This window comes from Nematolebias whitei, chromosome 16 (assembly GCF_014905685.2).
Source record: "Nematolebias whitei isolate Nwh7 chromosome 16, NemWhi1, whole genome shotgun sequence".
NCBI classification, from domain to species: domain Eukaryota; kingdom Metazoa; phylum Chordata; class Actinopteri; order Cyprinodontiformes; family Rivulidae; genus Nematolebias; species Nematolebias whitei.
In genome coordinates, this window is record NC_056513.1 from 15,142,779 (window position 1) to 15,155,824 (window position 13,046).

At 40.6% G+C, this 13,046-nt stretch overlaps 1 protein-coding gene across 1 annotated transcript in view; it reads right to left on the reverse strand.

The window, feature by feature from the left end:
* LOC119422360 (voltage-dependent T-type calcium channel subunit alpha-1H) overlaps positions 1–13,046 on the reverse strand; it is a 98,703-nt gene that overhangs the window by 60,852 nt on the left and 24,805 nt on the right. Inside the window, exons 7-9 of the mRNA XM_037689716.1 lie at positions 7,943–8,255; positions 7,757–7,849; positions 6,127–6,709 (exon numbers count right to left, since the gene is read on the reverse strand). Coding sequence (XP_037545644.1) covers positions 6,127–6,709; positions 7,757–7,849; positions 7,943–8,255 — 989 coding nt within the window. The remainder of the gene's footprint in view (positions 1–6,126; positions 6,710–7,756; positions 7,850–7,942; positions 8,256–13,046) is intronic.

Here is a 13,046-nt window from a genome sequence, read left to right on the forward strand (position 1 = left end):
TATTTTTTTTTATTTTTTTTATTGACCCCCAAGCACTGGATCGCGGCCCCCCAGGGGTCCGGGACCCCTGATTTGAGAACCACTTCTTTCAAGAAAACTGAACTGCTAATATCTTTACAGCCACATGGCTAAAGTAAATACTACTGTACAACACAACATTGTTTTTCTTTTTTAATTCAATTCAATTCAAAAATACTTTATTAATCCCAAAGGGGAATTATTTGTTGTTGCAACTCGTTATCCTCACTTCACCAAGAGATGTCATAGATACCGATGGCTGTAGACAGGAAGGAACTCATGCAAAGGTCCATCCCACAGTGGATCCCAAGAAAATGGCTGCAGATGCCGCCCGATCCGTCCACCCAGACCCGGCCGGCCTCCCGGCTCCCCTGGGTCGCAGGACCGCCCAAAAGCCGGGCAGAACTCCCACCAAAGCGATGGCCACTCCCCCCAGCAGTCCGCTGAGCTCCCCGTCGCTGCGGACAGCCAACTGCAGGCGCCGAGGGATGACCCCGCCCCCCCGCTGCCACGAGTCGCGTCCCCCGCCAGCCTCAGGATCCCAGTGGCCAGGCACCCGAGCACAGCCGGCAGGCCGCTGAGAATGCATCCACAGAGCCTCCTTTTCAACTCATTTGAGATTTGGGGCTGTAGTTGAGATATTGTTTGAGCTTTTGAGATGTTAATCAGATGCTGTTGGTTGTAGAAAACTGCCTTGTTGCCATGGTTACGCATCATAACAAATGTCCAAAACTTAAAAAGTTTCAGTAAAAATCCTTCCAGCTGCGCAGCATCCGATACCAGAGGAAACAATCATCCAAAAAATGTGATTCACATCCAAAAAAAGAGGAATTAATGCTTCCAAAAGCAAAATCTCAGAATGAAAGTAACAGAGCTGCTCCAACATGCAGCCACCTTGAGCGGCGCAATTCTAGAAATTCTTTATTTCTCTTCTCTATTTTTTCTTTTGTTTTTTCATATTTTCTATTTCTCTTTTTTCTTTTTATTCTTTTTTCTTTTTCTGTTTTATTTGACAACTGTAAAACACTTTGGTCAGCTTCTATCGTTTTTATGTGCTATAGAAATAAATTGACATTGACACACACACACACACACATACACACAAATAATACACAGAAATGTGGTCGTAATAAAATGCATGTGGGGAAAAACAATGTTCAGTTACAGCTGTCCAAGCTGATGTAAATCAGTGTTTGCAGATCTGTCTTTGTTTCACCTGAGAGTAAAAAACTCTAACATTTGTTTTATTCTCTACGATCACACTTTTATCTAACTGTTTTATTTCTGTTGACAAACTGTTCCAGATCTAAGGACCTTTAAATGAAAAGAAAGACCATCTCTCTTAAATGCTTCCTTTGTTGTAGCCCCTGTTCTGCTGACTTTTAAAATGTTTACTCACTATCAGTAACAAAGTGCATTTATTGTCAATTTAATAAACTAAAAATGGATGAAACTCTCAAACCTTAGAAGATGATACGTCTGTATTTTTAGTGCCTAATGCTGAAGGTGAAAGGCAGTAATAGTTTTGATCAACAACTGATTATGTCAGTACAATTTAAGATGGCTGCCACAGCTTATGGACATTAGCCAGAACAAAAATGTCTCTGACTCAGGTCAGTTTAACAGATACTGAGCTAAAGTTGTGTGTGGTAGTAGCTGAGCGTCGTTCACAACACAAGCGCTACAGACATTTTTGTGTAAAATCTTAGTCAACACTGTCTTTTAGCAAAATATTTTCTGAACCGCTGGATTGATTTTAGTGAAACACAGTGGCTGTACCTCTACAACTTCAAAGCTCATGCTCAATAATCCAGAAAACAAAATCCAAAAAAAGTTCTCAGATCATCTGGTTGCTTTTTTTGTTGAGACGTTTCATCCTTCATCCAAAGGACTTCTTCAGTCCAAGGAGCCACAACAAACTCAGCCCCACAAGCAGCACACTCACATAGTGGACCAACCAGTTTGCTGGTGATAAGATGGATTCTGGGACCCGCCTTCTTCCCCATTGACTCCTCTGAGGCAGCCATAGCTAAAGTGGTTCAAAACATCAAAGTTCATGCTCAATCATCCAGGTAAAAAATATCCAACAAAGTTCACTCAGGTCATCTGGACTTTTTGTTGTTGAGACCAGAAACCATCTTATCACCAGCAAACTGGTTGGTCCACTATGCGAGTGTGCTGCTTGTGGGACTGAGTTTGTTGTGGCTCCTCAGACAAATGAAGTCTTTTGGATGAAGGACGAAACATCTCAACAAAATAAGAAACCGTCCAGAGGACATGAATGAACTTTGTTGGACACCTCTATAACTCATTACGTTTAGGAGTAAACCTCACTCAAGATGGCTGCCACAGCTGATCAACCTTACCACACACATTTAACGGCTGTACTTTGGCCTGCCATTCAGGCAGAGACAAAATTTGGTGTTGTAGTAGCTCAGAGTCATCCCAAACACATACTCCAAACACCAACACATCACTTGAGATCCTATGCTGCCATGAAGGAAATGATTCTAACAACCCCATGCTCTGCTCTATCCCCCGCGCAACCACTACCCTTCTGTGAATGCTTGTCAGAGCTGTACTGGCTGACACCAACATCTTACCAGGACTATGGTGCTATCCGGAAGTGCTTCATGGACAAATCTCACCGTCTTGTTGTCAAATGCATATGTATGAGTCTACAAATGTGCTTGCTGGTAGAGTTTTTTTGATGTCTTAAATCATGTCCTGACAAGGACAAGGTGTGAAGAGATCTTTTTTGTAATACCACTATCCTTTCCTCATGGTCTTTCCCCTTCTATCTAAAGAATAAGGGCCACACTCTTCAGAGTAGCATCTGCGTGCACGCCGCCCATCTTTCGGATGACTGTACGGACATAAACTTGCTGTACTTCGGTGCAATGATAATAAAGCTATTCTGATTCTGATTCCTCTGTAGAATGCTAATTTTACTTTAAATATTTAAAATTTCCCTGTTTAGTAAAACAAGCAAAGAAAAAAAAAGTGGACCCCTTTTTCATTTCCGGAAGACAAAAACTCAATAATATGAAAGCCACAGTGGATTTGGCGTGTTGTTGCGCAGAGCTTTTTTATTATACCAGGGATGTGCATGTGTGCAAGTGTCTTTGTGGAAGTCTGTGTGCTTCTGGGAGGGCTAAGATTTCAGCAGAATTCATTAGCGAGCCGCTCGGGAGGAACGCTCTGATGACATAACAGCAAACACTAATCTAGCATGAGGAGTTTGTCATCACAATTACAACAAATTCATGTTTCGGAGACAGATATAGTAAATCCAATATGGTTGTTCTGTGGTGTGTGTCTACAGAAGACGCAGGCTGCAAAGAGTCTTTTAGCAGGAAAACTTGCTGAAAATGTCCACATTTATAACTAGAATAATACACTTCCTGTGACCGTGATGCTTTTGACATCCCGAGTTGCTTTTTCTTTATTTTACATACCGTATGTGAGAAGTGTCCCAAGTACACTTATGATTTATTACTGAACGGTATTAAACTTTTATGTGTATTTTCTCTGTTACTTAACCAGTTTTATATGAATGTGTGTAGTTGCAGCAGTAAGCTACTTTGATTGAATAATAAAGTGCACTGGAACACTGAGGAGCTTTGAAAAGCCTGAATAAAAGCCCTTGGCGATGTTGAGATTCTCAAAGTTGAAATAAAAATTATTTTTAATGCTGCTTTGATTCTGAACACTTATTTTCATGTTCCTCCAAAATTGGTTGAATAATGTTGACATCTCTCAACAGAAAGGTGATTTCTTTTATAAAAGTGACCTGTTAGGATTTCTTGAAAAACATTTTATACCTGGATTACTGAGCATGAACTTTGATGCTACCTTTGGGATTTTTTATTTTTATTTGTTAGTCTTTAAGTGGGTGAGTGTTTACATTGTCTTTCTTCAAAAATAATTGCTCCTTTAATCAAATAACAATCACATTTAACCCAAAACACTGTTGTCAGAAATCTTCACTACCTTGCTGCATCATTTTTATAAACAATTTCAACCCATCTCTTCATTCCTTTCCCAGAAAATTCTAATTATTAGGGCAATATTGTTTAATGAGTTTACAAGGTGTTGTTTACCTAATATTTGTTCCATACATTATAATGTTTTTAATTTTCCCTTTTTCTAGTTTAGTCAAGCACAAGGATTACAATACCCCGCAGTTTGATCTTTTGCAAGAGAAATTCGTCTGTGCTGCCTTGAAAATAATTACGTGAATATATGAATACACTGGTGAGTTAATGCATTCTGCTTGCCTTGTCAATGCATTACAAAATCTGTAGCCCTAAGGATACGCAACCTCTTTTTTAATATCTTACAACACAGCTGAATCTTAGCAGTAATCATGAGATCATGACCATGAGAGAATTCATCTGATTAGGCCTCACGGCAATGTGTTTGTCTGACAGCGGACAAAACAGTGTGGTACACAGGCAAGTTATTAAAATCAAAGTTTACATGTCAAATCTAGTGTCTTTTTTTCTTTGAAATATAGCAAAATGACACCAAAGACTGTTTTTTTTTTTAGAAAGGTTGTCCCTCTTCTTCTGTCAAGCCTAAGCAAGTTTGAATAAAATACAAGTGCATCTTGTTCACTGGTCTTATTGGTTTAAATTTGTTTATAGGGGAAGGTGAAAGACACACAGATGGTTATTTGGATTATACAGTAGTCCCTCGCTACTTCATGGTTCGACTTTCGTGGACTCGCTGTTTCGCGGTTTTTCAAAGTAAGATTTAACATGAGGAAAAAATACTGTACACGACACATGATTGTCAATTCTAATATTACGTGATTGGAACAGTACTGTACTGTAAAAAGTTAACAAAAATATAAAATACTTGGGACAGACGCCGCCATTTTGTAGTTTTCTCTCAATAAGCTTATACTGTATTGCCGCTCATAAGGACTACATTTCCCAGAAGCCAACAGTGCCCCGCCCAGAAGCTCTGTTGCCTTCTGCTGAAATACATAGAAGGAAAGTTTTGAGTTTTGATCTGATCAGAAAAAATAATAATAATTTATAGTGACTTCAGCACCCAGCAGACGCAGAGAGCCACACGGAACAGGACCAGAACTGGAGCAGAACTGGACCACCAGACCCATTGGCAAATCTGAGAGCTGGTAGCCGGCCCACGAGGACTTCAGAGTAGGGATGCACAGCCGTAGGTCCGCCGAAATGGAACCAAGTCGGAGCAGAACTGAGCCGCTGCTGTTCTGCCAAGATGGTAAGTAAAATTTAGTAGCTACATATACGAACGTTGTTAAAATGGCGTAGGTTTAAGAGTTTATAACATTGCAAGAGTGTGGGAAGGGTTTCTAAAGCCTTAAAAATTTTAAATACATTATATATAAATATTTAAATAAATATAACGTCGCTACTTTTCAGATTTTCACGCATTGCAGGGAAGTCCAGAATGTAACCCCCGCGATAAATGAGGGACTTCTGTATTTTATAAGCCTTTACTTCATAATAAATTTTCCATTAATTTTTTTTATTAGCATGGTTATCTGCAGTGGTTCTTAAATCATGAATCAGTATTGCCACACTGTTTGAATGCTTAAAATAGTGAAAAATGCATTGTTATCAGTTTGTCCTGCTATTTGTTGGTAGTGAGCAGAGTGAGCTCAAAGAAAGCTAATCTCTGTTTTTTTTTTACTTACAACTGCTGCACAGTCAAGCTTCTAAGGTAAATTTAACACATCATAATCAGTGAATATCTCATGTTGATGCAGTTCATAAGTGGAAAGAATAAACTTTCAGGAGGTAATAAATTAGTCACACTTACTAAAATCACTTAAACAAACCTGGGCCTTATAAAATCTATGTTGGCAAGAGAAGGAACCCTCCTGCTGCCTTTGGGTGAAAATGAACCAAAAACTCTCAGGTTTAACACTGAGGCATTGTGGGTCACTTTGATCTTGGAGCAGCAGGAGGGTTAAAACAAACTGTTTGAAAGCCAATATCCACTTTCACCACGAGCTGCAGTCCTACACCTCCACACCCAAACAACTCCAGGCCCAATACAGTAATACTGAGACCAATCACACACACACGAACAAAACACATATGCCTTCATTCTCACCATGTTCCAGAACCAGCTGCGGCGCTCTGTTGATGGTCTCCGTGGCAACCATCCTCTTCTGGTCCCGGCCCTTACCATCCAGGCGACTTAAGAGCGGCAATATGAAAGGATAATTAAAACTGTTTCCTCCGTTACTGACAGCAAGCTCGGGCTGATGAGTCTGCTTATGATGCTGTTGATGAAGATGATAAAGCTGATGAAGGTGCAGCAAGTCATTGGGAACGTGGCCTGAGTGCCGGTTGGCGAGTCCATTCATCTCTCCAACTGCGCCCCCTCTGGCTGATCCACTGCCACCGCCAGATTGGCTTTTCAGGCAGGTGCATGTGCAGTGAAAATGGGCGTGCACCCGGGAGCAGCAGCGGAAGAGCCGCCGCCACGCCTTTCGGCCCAGGTGAGCCAGGTAGCGGATGATTTCCTCATAGCAGCTGCCCGGTTGGCTGTCACTGGCCAGCGTGGATGCCGATTGGTGGAGCTGTCGGGCACGCTGCTCCGACTTCATTAAGGCGTGTTCTCTCTGCTTTGTTTCAGAAAACTGGGTTGCTATGACGACCAGGCACAGGTTGATCATGAAAAAAGAGCCCACCTGAAAAACAATGCAAAAACCAGCTGTTAAACAAGTTTAACAGATTAGGTTTTAAAGGGATAGTTTGGTGATTTATTTAGGCAATATTCTGTCTAATACAGTGGTTCCCAACCCTGGTCCCTGAGGAACACCATCCTGCATGTTTCAACTGTTTTCTGCTCCACTATGCCTGATTTGGTGATTTAATTACTTCCTTGAGTTCTGCAGAAGCCTGTTAATCACCCATTCACTCAAATCAGATGCATCAAAGCAGGGGAACAAGTAAAACATGCAGGACGGCATTCCTCAAGGACCAGGGTTGGGATCCACTGGCTCTAATGGTTATCAGTAGTGTGATATTCTTGGTTGGGGTCTTAGAAATGATCAAGCAGGGGAAGACGTGGATACATGCTTTAATGGTGGACGGCAGAACATAACTACACACACAATCCCTTTTATGCCAATCTTATCTTTGTTACATTAATAAGTTGGCCTACCATGAACTATCCCTGGAACAGGTACTTCTGTATTTCTTACCACTAGGGGGTAACAAACCACTCCATTGCAAATAATAGAGTAGCTAGTAGCTTATCAGGTGTGACATCAGTCAAAAAGCAAAATATGAAGAAAAAAGCAGAATACTTCCTCAAGGCTAGGCTAATGGCTAGCTAATTAGAGTCTTCTTTTATTTTGTTTTTTTGACTTAATAAAACAACTCTCTCAAAAATGCCATACAGCTGGACAGCCTCAGGAGAACATTTGTGTAGATGTTGCTCGGTTGAGAAAACAATGGCAAACTAAACGATATCATGTAAAGCTGTAATGGTTGATTAGCTAATGTGGCATCCTTTCACGCTGGTTTGACATTTTTAGTTAAGTTTCTTTAGAAGCTTGTGGCATAGCATAAATGGTGATTTTTGGTCAGCCGCTAGCTTAGCCTAGAGAAATACTTCTATACCCTGTTGTCCACACATCTCTCTCCTAAGGCACTAACTGTTGATAACTATTTGACAGAACATCAAAAATCACCAGACTATCCCTTTAATGTTTGTTTGTGTGAATACTTACTATAATGAGAAAAATAAAATAGATGAAGTTGTAGAAGGAGTGTGCATCCATCACATAGTACATGATGTCTACCCAACCCTCCAGAGTAATTACCTGAATGAAAACAAACAAACCAAATGTAACTGTAGTAACGTGTAGCTTACATGTCCTCAAAACTTTTATTTAATAAATTCTCCCTAAATTTACCTGAAAAATGGCAATCCATGCATATCCAATATTGTCAAAGTTAATAGCTCCTTTGTGGGGGTTTATTTCCCCAGCTCGACACTCATTATAGTACTGATACCAGTTCACACAGGACACCGGCTTGTCTGCTGTTCGTCTGGTCTCAGACTGAGCTTCCTCAGCACCTAGGAAGCAGTAAGCCCCGCCCACACGGCGGCGTGGCACATCAGCGCAGTGAAGCATCCCGTTTTCTCTCTCTGTCGAGCAAATGAAGGGATGGTCGTCTGTGCCATCAGACCGATAATATCTATTCAGGAAGGTGATGTTGTATCTCCTAAGTAAAAAAAACAAACATAAATTAACTTTATTTTTTTATATTTTACCTACATTTGTTTCAAAACAAATAAATGGTAAATGGACAGTACTTATATAGCACCTTGCTATATAATCAAGATACTCGAAGCACTTTACACTACAATCTGTGTCCTCATTTACCCATTCATACAGCACTCTACTAGATCTCTACAAAGCTAATCAAACAAATCATCTGAAGAGATTAATCAGTGCTTTAGATAGCATTCATACACTGATGGGACACATCGGAGGCAATGAGGGGTTCAGGGTCTTGCCCAGGGACACTTCAAACTTCAACATGTGGTGGAATCAAACCCACAACTCTCCCATTAGAGGACGGCCGCTCTAACCACTCAGCCACAGCTGAGATGTAGAAAAATCTTGTCACTATTCCATTAAAAGTCCTAAAAAGGTTTTAGAGTAATATTATTAACTACTATTTCATATTTTTACACATAAAAGGGATATTTAATTTGTTAATAGTAGTTTTTTCTCATTAAAAAAATAATCCATGGAGCACACCACCCATAATGTTTCAGTTTATTTATATTTTATCAGCTGAATTTATACAATTGCATGAATAAAATTACAGGCTAAACAATCAAAGGAATGCATATCGCACACTGCTTTACAAGCCTGAGTTTAAAATTAAAATCATCTCAGGTCAAATCTTGAACACAACATTATGAGCAGTTTTACCATTTTATGAAATCTTGTGCAACTTAGCACATTGTAGGTGACTCTGACACAGATACTGCCACATAAGTTTCAACAGCTTTTCAATTTTGCTTTTTCAATTCCTGGAGCTATAGTTATTTTTATGTTTGATAAAGTTTGATTAGCAGGAACAGCCATCTTTTTTTATTTTTCAGTTTTGAAAATGAAACTTTATTGATCAAACAGGAATGTTGAGGCACGGCTGCACACGGTGCAGACTCCACCTCCTGATTCATGAGGTCACTTCCTGCGAGGAGGAGACAGATCCGATCAGCTGGGACAGTTGACACAAACAGCTGGACTTTAGCACCCCCACCAGACTGATGAGGTAAACAGAGGGGCGGAGCCAAAGCTCAGGTAAACAGAGAAAGGCACAGGGTGACACGGTAACGCTGTGAGAAGGTCAGTGAGCAGCAACATGTTAAGTCAACACAGATAATAGGTTGGTCCCTGAAGGGGCGTGGCAACAAGGGTGGGAGGGGCTTGTTCTTGTTTGGGTGGGGCTTGTGTTTATGTGGGAATGATGGCGGTCAGAGTTCAGGAATGTTTTTGTCGGTTTTCTTCGGGTCAGAAATACGGCGGTCCATTGGTATCAGTGTCACGTCTCCCTGCCATCGTCGCCATGATTTGACCCCGCCCCCTGCTGATGACATCACCCTACATGCCCATCCTGATGCTCTGGATGATCTGGAAGATGGCTGATCCACAGACGACGAAGATGAAGAGCGCCAGCAGCCATGGCCCCACCCCTTTCTCTTCCACCCAGTTCTTCGCCGTCTTGGCCATGTTCCCACGCTGCGTGATGTTCTTGCTGTGTTTCTCGTTTGCCATTCGGATCCTCTAAGAACAGCCATCTTGAATCAAAACAGCCATATTGAATCAAAACACCAAAAGTTAATAAGCTGTTAACATTCGTCCAATTTCACTTTCTGAGGTTTGCTTTCAACCCAAACCATCTGCTGTTCCAAAAGATATTTTTGCTAACAGACAGACAAATAACCAGACACACAATAACTGATCACGTGCCTTTCGATGGCAGTCGAGAACACATTTGTAGGATCAGTTGAAAAGTTTGCGTTTTCCAATCATCTAAACATTTAATGAAAATAAAATAATTAATAATAATAAAAGAAAGTGATTGAAGAAATTCAAGTAATTTTCTGCGCGATTTTTCAGCTTCCTGTTTCCACAAAAGGTCTTTATACTACGAGAAATAGGAATTAGAAAAGGACACAGGAAAAAAAGAGATGAGGAAACGCATTGTGAGAAATATGGACGAAAAGGGAAAAAATTAACAGGAAGGAAGGGTGCAGTGGAGAGATGAGCAATCAATCATTTGTGGTGCAGAGCGGGGTCATGGAGGAACACAGCTGCCTCTGTTCTTTTTAGGAAATGTCTTTTTGTTATTCATACAAAAGGGGGAAAAAATCAAATTGCAATACTGCCAGTATGATCACCTTTGGAGTTAAATGTTTAAGGATATTGTAGAAACCACACGTTGGCTATGTGTAGTCATAAAGATAATTTAAAAGTTTCTGTTTTTGAAGTAAATCACTTACGGCCAGTGTTGTTGCCGCTGCTGGAAGTGTAGAAAAACGATCTGTTTATAATCGTGTTCTGCAACAAACCAGCAGAGAATTACTTGTCTGATGAGTTTTCAAACGGTTTTCCCTTTGTGAAACATCTCAGCCTTTTTTTTTTTTTCTTTCTTTCTTCTGTCTGGTACTCATGAAGGTGTCAGCACAAAGATGGAAAAGGTGAGGTTTTATCTTTTTAAAACGAAGTGAAATTTGGGAACAGCAAGTTTCCGAAGCAGGTGCCAGTGGCAGCCTTTTGTCACGGCACAAACCTTTTTGTCGATAAGCATACAAAAAAGTATGTAGTATACATAGTTTAAAAATATCTAAATATTACAAATAAAATACTGCAGTTTATATAGTTAGGGGGGTCCTCTCTTTCGTTCTTGACGAAGACGGTCGCTTTTACCCTCTCTCCCTCCCTCCTGTTTTTTTCCTCTCTTGTCCTGTCAACCTCAGAGTGTCTCTTTACACATCTTCCAAATCAAAAAGTGTTATGGATTTGGTCAGCTGGTCCCACAATGAAATTGATCATTTTTTTTCCACCAGACAACAGGGTGCTGGAGAGCCCTCATGCCCTGAACGGACCCACGCAGCTGGGTATGTCATTGATTCCTGAGGGGAGTGGAAGATGATGTGCCTATCTGTGCTGTCCGTGGAGGACGTAGAAGATGTGTACATTATTGGATTCATGATGACAGGGTTTCTGCTTTTTGGAATTGGATATCGACAAATTAGGAAGACATCAGCAGCCGTTTCGGCCATGGTAAAGCTGCCAGCCTTATGTGAAGGATTAATTTGCGCCTCGAGCTCTCAGACTCATATGCTTAACGAGCTCAACCGCAAGCTGAACGCAATTTCTGAGAATCGTAGGCCACTTGCAGCTCCTGGAACTCACCAGCATGAAGGTTTAATTCTTGGAGAAAGCTAATCGAGCACAGACCGGGCGGAATGTCCACAAATCTGGCTGTTTGGATTCGCCATTGAGTGTACCAGCAGAACTTGAAGGCAGACATAAAACAGAGTCTGGCGTTCAAAACAATTGTTGTTTATCTGAATTTGGCCTCCCCAATGGCCTTGGACAGGCCAACTTATCTCAAATTGTTCCTGGAGGATACATAAACTAGAAGTTTCTGCCTCCCACCTCCCCAAGGATATCTGTGGCATTGTCAGAACCATGATGCTGATGGACACTGTACCATCTTATCAAAACTTTGGAACTTTCTGGCGTGTCTATGGACAATTCACCGTCTTTGTCGACCTCTATGCATAATTGTATGATGTCATTGTATGTTGCTGTTTTATGTTGCCAGGTATTTTTTATGCATCTTTGACACTCTTTCCCAGCCAGGACATGGTGTGAGATGATTTTTCGTGGGGCGACCTCCACCCATGTGTTCTCTTTTTCTCATCTGCCTGTATATTGTATGTACGTAACAGGTTTCTTGTAAATGAGTCTTCGAGGCTCAATGGGAACTAAACTGTATAACTAAAGGTTTAATATGTACTTAACATCGGGAGGCCTTTCCTAAGATTTTGCAGGTACTCTTGGCCAGTTAAGGACTGTTGTTAGCAATGCACCTCACTTGGCTCCTTCCAGGCCATTAAAAGAGGCTTATGTGTTTTTCCACAACAGTGAACTAGCCAATAACTTTCTTTTGTTTACCCATAAGACAAAAAAAATGTTCACTTTTCATATTTCTTTTGCAGACTTCCAGTCTCCTTTGTTATTTCATGACATTTTAATCTAATACAAAAGTATTTTATTTTGATATGTTGCTCGTTTGTGACTCAGCAGCAGCATCAGATTTGTTGTCCAGGTGCGGCAACAACATCCCACAGGACTGTCAGTGATAATATAGATGAGCCAGATAAGGCGATGTGAGGTCAGGGAGTGAAAATGTTGTTACCTGATGCTTTGTGACCATGTCTGTGAGCATATGAGTGTGAACAGGAGTGAGAGTAATGGTGTAACACCAACAGTCAGACGGTGACCGAGTGTGGCAGGAAGGAACCACACTGAAACTGTAATTCTCTGTAGAAACAGAGCCAACTTTGAATGACAAAAAAATTAATTTAACACACATGACCCACTGATTTTTCCTCTTTATTGCTTTGACGGCCTAAAAAAGGAATGGTTGCAGATGTGTAAATCTGATTAAAGCACAAATAGGCTTTATATGCCATCAATCCCTGCTTTGAAATATTAGCAGGGTGAAAGAATGTAAAAAAATATATGTCCATTAAAAACAGTCTTCCATTCTTTAATTAATTAAAATGTTTAAAAATTAAATTTTAAAGGGGGTATTCAAAAGGGGCAGAGAAAAAAATAATAATACCAAAGCATTGCTATATCCTTGACATTGGTTAATGATTACTTGCTGAGAGTTTTATTAAACTCTATCCAGTGGTTTATCAGATATTTTACCCCACACACACACACACACACACACACACACACACACACACACACACAC